Source organism: Triticum aestivum, chromosome 2A, assembly GCF_018294505.1.
Source record: "Triticum aestivum cultivar Chinese Spring chromosome 2A, IWGSC CS RefSeq v2.1, whole genome shotgun sequence".
Lineage (NCBI taxonomy): Eukaryota > Viridiplantae > Streptophyta > Magnoliopsida > Poales > Poaceae > Triticum > Triticum aestivum.
In genome coordinates, this window is record NC_057797.1 from 122853199 (window position 1) to 122862714 (window position 9516).

Consider the following 9516-nt stretch of genomic DNA (forward strand, 5'->3'; position numbering starts at 1 on the left):
ATATTATCCTTTTTGATCAAGATTTAACAGAGAAATAAGAGACATGCATCGACGAGCTATTAAATCAAGTGCGCACGATTTACTTCTGCTTCATACAATCACCCCTGGGACGCAGTCCTCCGCGAGGACGGCCAAGACAAACGCCGTGATGTCGAGGGCGAGGCTGCCGCCGCTGCACACGACGATGAGCCACCCTGCAGCAGCCATATGAACGAACCAACCTAGCTGGAAGCGAGTGTGAGACGGCGAGCCCTACACTTTTCCACCCTTGCTTGCAGTCTTGGTTACAAGTTGTGGGCAGGCACATGGATCGCTTGGCTGTGTCGAGCCATCTTGAAGCCCAGGGTGCTGAGGTGTTTCCTTTCTTGGCTCCTGGGTGTTTTCAAGCCATGCACCTCTGCTCATCTTGATCCGGTATAGATGACAACATAGAGGTAAATACACCGATGGTGCTTGAACTTGTTACGAATGTGCAGTTTAGTGTCTGAACTTGTAAAATACATTGAACTGGTTTCATAACTTGGCATGGACGTGCATATATGGTTTAAATGACGTTTGTATACATCCGCGACGCTGATGAGGCGCGCCAACATGGAATGGCACCCGAGGTGTGTGGCCTGTTTTTTTTTTTTTTTGCAGAAACCCCTTCGGAATTATTTTTCATACAATAAGGCCCTTGTAGAAACTGACAAATTTTTTGCTTCGTGATGATTCATAACCTTGCGCTACAATTATTTTTCGTACTATAATTATAAAATAATAAAAAACTAGCGATGTGGTGGTTACAAAAGGGAGATCTACTAGTCAAGTGCATGCTGGGCTAGCCAATAGAGCACTTCACATTTGCTGCTCCATGATGATTCATAACCTTTATAAACTAGGTGGAACAACATAAATAAAGGGATTTTTTGCAAAGTATAAATAAAAGAAATTTAATGAACCAACAAAAATAGTACCAACTATGTGACTCGAACATCCGACCAAAGCTTATGGACCAGGCACGGATGCCATTCCAACCAATGAGTTCTCATGTATCGAAAGTACAAGTAATCTTTATGGCTGTCTAACAAACATAATTTCAAAAGAATGAAAAAATCTTCATGTCATTTAAAAAATCACATGTTATTTTAAAACATACTCATTCAATTGAAAATATTTATGAATGATAAACATGTTTATATGATTCAAGTATTATTCATATGAGGATCCGCAATCTAAGGGCGCACTAGACTTGTAGTTTTTTTAGAAAACACACGGTTTTTACTTAAAGCATTAGCACATTTATAAACTATGTGAATATTTTATTCAGAATGTGGAAATTTTAAAATTATATGAGAATTTATTTACATATATGAACATTTGTAAAACTACTATAATATTTTATTAAAATGCAAACATTTTTTCAGATTATAATATATAATCTTGATTCATAATTTTATTATGTGTTTTTTTTAAATTATTGCATTGGTATTTTATGAAATTATGTGAACTTTTTAATGTAATTTGTTTTAAATATATGTCTATTGTTTGTAACAAATGGTTATAATTTACGTATTTTTACAAAATTTTGAAATAAAAAAAAACTGAGCCACGCTATGGTCTAGTTTAACGAGAGGGGCTTGTTATGTTATAAACCTAAATTTATCATTTTTACCATTCGATGTCGTCAGTTGGAGTGGTATATATGTGCGTCGGCTATATAGCCCCTGGTTGTAGGTTCAAATCAACAAGGCTATATTGATGGAATATTTTTTTAAATTTATGCTATTCAGCTTTATATACGTATAGTGTATGAATCCTTTTATGACGCTAAATTTAAGCCGGCCTACTGGCTAGCCACACTCACATGCGCGCGTCAGGTTGCTGTTTTGAACCCCGTACCCATTTTTAATTATTAATATATTTTTTATAATTTATCATTGCAAGGAAAAAAATTCTAGAGGGTTCTCCGAAAAAACCCAGGCCACACACCCTGTCCCTGACAGTGAATCCCATGCCATGATGGTGTGATCGTCAACATCGTGGATGTATAGAAACAATATTTGAACCGTATATGCACGTTTATGCCAAGTTACGGAACCAGTTCAATGTATTTTGCAAGTTCGGACACTAAAGTGCACATTCGTGGCAAGTTCAAGCACCAGTGGTGTATTTACCTCGACAACATACATAATGGTTAATGGGCGAGGTAAATACAGTAGGAGCCATTGAACTTGCACGCGACACTCAGTTTGGTGCATAAACTTGTAAAATACGTGTTTCTGGTCATTGAACTTGCACGGGCGTTCATATACGATCACATTTTACGTACGCAGACATATCCATGGCCTACTTTTTTTTGAGACATGTATCCATGGCCTACATGGCATGCTAGGGCTCGCTGTGGGCCGCTCTCACAAGGTAGATTTACATAAAAGTTTTTATTTATTAAGCTCCTAAAATAAAATGATAAAAAATAAGGAGATGACGGGTTTTGAACACGTGGACTGCCACCACCAGGATTGTGTGGACAACCACCATACCGGATGATCATTCAAGTTTGGAAATCACTACTAGTTTATATATCATATAAACACATACTGATTTTTTTTTTAAGAAATGCAACCTGAAGAAAGAGCGCAACGTGGCTCGACCATGTGATCTCATGCTCAATGTTAACTAAGATTACCACCAGGCTACTATAACAGAAAATGTCCAGAAGAGATAAACATTTTTCATGTTTTTATTCCTTCTTGTTCTATGTAAGAACACAACTTATATTCTTGTGTTTCTGGTATTTAAAAATGATTGTGTGTTACACAAAAGGTACATGACATTTAAAAGAATGTAAAATATTGTAAAACATATGTGTCTAATTACAAAAACATAAGTTGCATTTAATATTTTTTTCATGCATTTTAGAAAAAAAATCATAACAATTTTAAAAATATTTATACAATGTATAAAAATATTCATGTAGTTTACAAAATGTTTGGTATGATCCAAAAATGTTTAACATGTATTTCGAAAAAGATTCTGAAACTCGTATTTGATAAAATCTTAATCATATGTTTAAAAAATATTAAACATGTATAAAAATGTTTTAAGATTATACTGGAAAAATAGACACAAGAAAATATTTTAAAAATGCTAATCATGTATTTGGAAAATGTTAAACATAAATAAACTTTTATGTTCTGACGTGTATGTATTTCCAGTATACAATTAAAAATATTTTTATACACATTCAATATATTTTTAAACATATTATTAACATTTTCTAAAATACAAGTTTTGAAGCTTTTTTTAAAATACTACATGTTAAATATTTTTGCATTGTACGAAACATTTTTCAGCTATGAAAACATGTTTGTACATTGTATGCACATTTTTAAAAATGTCATATTCAGTTTTTTGAAATGTGTGAACATTTTTAAAATGCAACGTATGTTTTTTAAGTCCATAAATTTTAAAATGTTTAAACAATTTTAAAAATGTCACGTATCTTTTTTTGTAACATATAAACATTTTTTAAATGTCACAAACACAAGAATATAAAGTTGTTTTCTTACGTAGAACAAGAAGGAATAACAACATGAAAAATGTTTATCCCTTCTATACATGTTGTGTTGTTGTAACCTGGTGGTAATCTTAGTCAACGTTGTCCATGAGGTTAGATAGTCGAGACATGGTGCTCCATTTTTTTGGGTTACATTTCCTTTTAAATTTAATTTCGGTCCGTGTTTATATGATATATAGCAGATGTTGATAGCTTTGTTCAAGTGTAAATGATCATTATTCTGGTGGTTGTCCACACGCCCCAACCAGCGGCAGGTCTTGAGTTCAAAACCCCATTGTCCCTTGTTTTTTAATAATTTTATTTTATGGGCTTATTAATACATAAATAAAAGAAGTTAAGGGCTTTTCGGTCCGTGTTTACATGAAATGTGACCGTATATGAACGTCCGTGCAAGTTCGATGACTAGAAACATGTATTTTGCAAGTTTGTGCACCAAACTGCACATCGCCTGCAAGTTCTATGACTCCCGGTGTATTTACCTCCACGGATGGCGATACCATAGGGGAAGGTATGGGCGGCCGCCGAGGTAGTTGTGTGATGTGATCGTTGAGCCCCTACCCGAACCCCGATTCATTTTGGACGAGGAGACGGTGATAGGTCCTTGTATCAGGGACGAGAGGAGACCAACAACGTGAAGGTCCTGGAAAACCGTCCATTTAAATGGGCTAGCACTTGAGCGAAAAACAACCTAGAGGCCAATCGAGCGTCTAAGTAACCTAACCATTCCACGACCCTGTTTCTAGTATTTCATGTGTTTTGGAGGTTACATCATATAGGTTTGGAGAATCTTAAACTACTTTTAACCATTACTTAGATTAACTTTTGAGTGCATCTTTTTTCGCGGGGGGGGGGGGGGGGGGGGGGGGGGAGACGTTTGAGTGCATCTAGTAGCTTTGTATTTGAATTTTATGAGTTTTTATTGAGGGGACTTGCATTTGTGCATTCAAATTTGGATCCGTGACCGAGTGTATTGTCACAGTTTGGTGCACTGGTTCTCGAGAAGAGGCCAGATGGACACGCACATGCAAGCTCCATTTCTAGGGAGAAAACGTCAAAGACGACGTAAATGCCACACTAAATCATGCTACGCAAATTAAGCTGTAGCACATGAACCAAACACAGGAACTCACACGTACTTAACTCCGGCAGAAGAGTACGTGCCATGCCACGACAGGCGATCGATCGACATGCTTTCAGCAATATATATATATATGCTGAGCTAAACACCACAACCATAATTCTAGAGCATTATTCACTACTAGTGTAACCAGATAAACTTAACCAGATAAATTGGCCTTGTTGCTCATCTTGTCGACTGCATCATGAAGAAGAAACCCGGCCAGGAAGCCCGCGATGCTCGCCACGGCCATGACTATCACTTCCCAGACCGGGATGCAGCAGTGCAGCCAGCCGAAATAGCCACCGGACGGCTCGCACGCAGCAGCCGGCCCGTCGCCGCCATCCAGCTTCTGTCGCAGGTGGTTCGGCAGCAGCACGGCGTCGACGACGTAGACGGCGAGGGGAGCTTCTTCGGACACCGTCTTGGTCACCCTGGCCCCAGCGCCACTCCTGCACGACGGCCACAGCCACACCGTGTCCCCGTCGTCGCGGACGGTGATGGCGTGGCTCTTGTTGGTGGCCGCGTCGGTGGCCAGCGAGCTCACCGACACCCAGTCGAACGCCTGGAACAACTTCCTGCCGTAGGTGGTCGCCGCGCCGTGGTACAGCAGGACGGCGAGCCGGTCGTCGGCGCCGAGGCTTCGGAACTTCGGCTCGAACTCGGCCAGGGCTTTGTCTTCGGGGCAGAACACCGTGAGGCCGCCGGCGCCCGCGGCGCGCTCCCAGAAGAGCTGGCTCGCGTTCCCCGTCTCGGCGACGAGGCGGGCGAAGTGGTCGCAGGCGCCGCCCGTGGAGATAACGTCCGTGAACGCCCGCTCCTCCGGCGCGTCGGATGCGCGCCCATGGCCGGAGTCGTCGATGCCTCGGAACTCGAGCCCGGGCGCTTCGTCGTCGTCCATGAGCACAGGCTCCTCGTCTATGCCCGAGCCGTCGATGCCCCGGAACTTGAGCCGGGGCGCTTCGCCCGGCTCGTCGTCGAGGTGGGCCATGAACACCGGCTCGTCCGGCGCGTCGGACGCGTGCCCACGGCCTGAGTCGTCGATGCCTCGGAACTCAAGCTGGGGAGCTTCGCCCGCCTCGTCGTCGTGCGTGGAGATCTCGGGCATGAACTCCGGCTCCTCCAGCGCGAAGGGCCCGTGCCTACGGCCCGGGTCGTCGATGCCTCGGAGCGCGAGCCTGGTCAGCCCTGCCTCGCCGTCGCCGCCCGCTGCAGCGCCTCCAGAAACGACGAGCAGAAGAACGAGCAGAAAAGGTGCGGCCATCGCGGCTGCCACACCTTTCTCCCAAGAGAGCGCGAGGGAGGGGAGTTGCTGAGTGCCTTCTGGCTATGGCTGGTAGTTGCAGTGCAGTGCAGGGGGTGTGGCCGCGAGGGTGGAGTATTTATACACGGTGAAGGAGGCGGTCAGGCATAGGAATGGCGAGGTAGGAGCTCCATGGTCCGGAACGGAGCGAGGAAGGAAGGACTAAAGACGAGGGCTCTATACGTGTCGATCGCCCATAGGGTAGGGGGATATGGAAGCGAGCAAGGCAGAGCCCTACCCAAGCGCGTTTCATCTTCCTCGTAACTTGATGCCGTCCAGCCGTCGATCGCCACAACAACTTTGTCGGTGTGTCTTGATACAAGGTTACTTTAGGGTTTTCGGTTTTGGGTTTAGGAAACGACGTTATTCCTTCCTAATTAAGATCGAACAGCACATTGTGATGCCTCGATTGCCACAATAGTGCACACGACATCACAAATGTTACTTCCATGCCCTCTACGTAGGAGCGCTAACAATGCGTGCATGGACTGCATTGACCTGTAAAGTGTAAATGAAATGAGATGTGCGTGCCAGCGACGCATGGAGAACATTTGGATGCAACGCGCGGCTTCTCACAGGCGTAACCGGAAGCAGAAAAGCTATGTTGAATGCGACGTCCCGGCCGGGAGATAACACGGAAGCAGGTACATGGTGGTGGATGGTGCGCCATTATCTCATGCCAAAACGGGCTATGGAAGATGAGGAGGGCGTTTATTCGCTGCTGCCAAGGTCACATCACATGCCACCGCGTGCTCACATGATCACAGTATCGCATCCTTGCTCCGCGGTGAGTTCTTTCCTTGCTTGGCTCTGGGGCCGATTCATTACATGAGCATATATAGCATGTGACACCGATGCCTCCAACCACTCGTTCACACCTTTTACTTCAATCACTAGTACACCACAGCTACAATTAATCCACGTCTATAAACCGTCTTTGCGCCGCACGCATGTAGGTGTAGCTGTGTAAAACATACTAAGCGTGGGAGCAATATCTCGTTCTGGAAAAAAGAGCATCGAATTTGGACTCTACAACCACGCACACGGCAATTACTCGGCAGCTTCTTGACAACTTACCACAAGGCAGAGCAAAGCTCCCTGCATATGAAGGTAGATCCATGTGCTCAATTGTTTCAACTTTAGGCAAATACGGCAGACTTGGATTGCTGGTCACAAGTTACAAACGAGGGAGACGTTCATGTACTGGGTTTCGCTTCGTACCTTCATTGTTAAGTGATCAATCGACTTCCACACATATATAAAATCCTAGGGACCGACTAAAAGGCAGGTACCCAAAATACATCGAGTGTCGGTTACTTCTTTTCTGTCCGTCGGATATTCATCCAACGGCTCACAGGCCGTCTTCCACCTTCTTCCTCCCACGATATGATCCACCTCTTTTCTGCAGCCGCCGGCCTACCCTGCCCCATCCGCCTGCCTCCACCCCTGCGGCCGGCAGGCACTGCCGTGCACCGCCGGCCTACCCTGCCCCATCCGCCTGCCTCCACCCCCGCGGTCGGCAGGCACTGTCGTGCACCGCCTCGCTACCCCGCCCTCCACTCAACCCCCCTCCCCCCCCCCACCATCACTGTTGCTAACTATCGTCCCGACCATCCCTCTAGCCCCCGCACCACAGATGAACAGCTCCGGCGATCCCGTGCACCCATCCACCCCTAAGATAGATATTGGGGTTGTGGCTTCCGCATAAGATAGATATTGGGGTTGTGGCTTCCGCCTAAGATAGATGGTGTGGCTAGTTCTTCTCCGGCGAGGTACAAGGAAGAAGGAAGGAAGAGGTACCGGACGCAACAACAAAAAATCAGGTACCTGGTAACTAGCAAAAACAGAAATCCTAAGTTTGGAACAGAGATTGCACTAAATTAGTTTAGAAGCTGAATCCGATGAGACGACATGATGTTATGAATCCAAGGCACATTTGATAATGCATGGACAACAAGGACATCAACATTAGATGACGAGATTCGACACAAACGCATACACATCTTCAGGGCAGGACTGCAAGCATTTCTAGCCATATTATCCCTCTGCAAACTAATGAAAACGTTTTTGTAGTTCAAATTGAGCTAGAAAAATGTTTTATATCTTCTATATCTAAATAGCTAGCCCCACTAACATATTTCTCTTAACATGCATACATGTCACCTAAGCATGTTAACATGCATGCAAAAGACCCACTTCAGCATGTGAACATGCATGCAAAAGAACCACTTCGTCATGCCAACATGTATGTGAAAAGTCCACCTCATCAACAATGAAAAAATAAATCATATAAGTTTTTAGTTTTAGTTCTCGTATTATTCATCCAAATATTAATATTCAAAATAATCAAATATCATGAAAGTATATTGCAACCAAGTCCCGCAGCAACGCGTGGGGCATCGTCTAGTTAGTGTAAAGAGGTAGTACTAAATTAACAAGGTACATGCACCGATATGCGTGCCAACGCCATCATACACCGTCTTCGACCACCCTCCACAACGGGTACGACCATCCTTGATACGGGCGTCATACGTCCCCTTGTTATTTCATACGTGTTGGGGTGAGGTGTCTCTAACCTACATTCTTTTTACAATTTGGGAATAAACATGTGTAGAATACTTGATTAAACTCTCAGTCCCACTAATCATATATCATCTGAAACCCAACCATGGGCTTAGCTGTCTTTTTAGTCTCCCCTTTTTGGTGGTTGAAGTCAACATGATTAATTCATTACAAAAAGGATATATGATAAGAATATCTCAATGGGTTTCTTTAAATAGATATACGAAATGCTTTTCCTAAGTTTGTGCATTATTTTGAATTATGTTGTGGAATGCAAAATGCACGACACTTGGAGTTTAGTAGAGATGTCCTATATCTTTAGAAACTGCGACATGCAAAGCATACCTGATATCGGAATGACTAAATGCATCATATGTCTAACAAATTACCTAAGGTGTGTCAACTGTGTCCTATAAATTCAAAAGTGAATATATGGGTCTTAATTGTGCATGTGTAATTCATGTCTTATCCGCGTTTCATCTGATAGCGTGGAATAATTATGTCTTTACAGAAATGTTTGTTTCATTTGTAAAAAATGTTCCTGTGTTTGAAACATGTATTTATGAAAAAACATATTTTAAAAAATATTTATGTCTTTGTAAATGACTATATTTATGTTCAAGCACTTTTCTTATTGTTTTTTCATAGTTCCATAACAAAACCAGAAAAAAAATTGATGAAACACGGATAAGACATGAATTACGCATGCACAAAGCAGCCCAAGTAGTCCAAATTTCATGTATTTCAAATTCGTTTAGGAAGATTTTACTGGGAAGAAAACAAGTGAATCTCCTCTCTTAAACATATCATCGAACATCTCAAGCTCTCAGCTATAAGGCCCACGAACACTGGCCGGGGTAGGAAGAAATGTTTGGCACACACCAATGGCAAGATTGAGATAACGTTGACACGACTTGAATATGCACTTCTATGCCGGTAAAGCCAAAGAGTGCACAACTTACAAACCATCTCGAC

At 43.1% G+C, this 9516-nt stretch overlaps 1 protein-coding gene across 1 annotated transcript; it reads right to left on the bottom strand.

Moving 5' to 3' along the window:
- Positions 1–4615: 4615 nt before the first annotated feature.
- LOC100037569 (uncharacterized) lies at positions 4616–6110 on the bottom strand. Its single transcript, XM_044599919.1, has one exon. The coding sequence runs from the start codon at positions 5938–5940 to the stop codon at positions 4837–4839; it is 1104 nt and encodes a 367-aa protein (XP_044455854.1). The 5' UTR covers positions 5941–6110; the 3' UTR covers positions 4616–4836.
- Between the last annotated feature and the right edge of the window lie 3406 nt (positions 6111–9516).

Coding starts and splice junctions, on each gene's coding strand:
- LOC100037569 (XM_044599919.1), bottom strand. CDS start 5,940: ATGGCCGCACCTTTTCTGCTCGTTCTTCTGCTCGTCGTTTCTGGAGGC.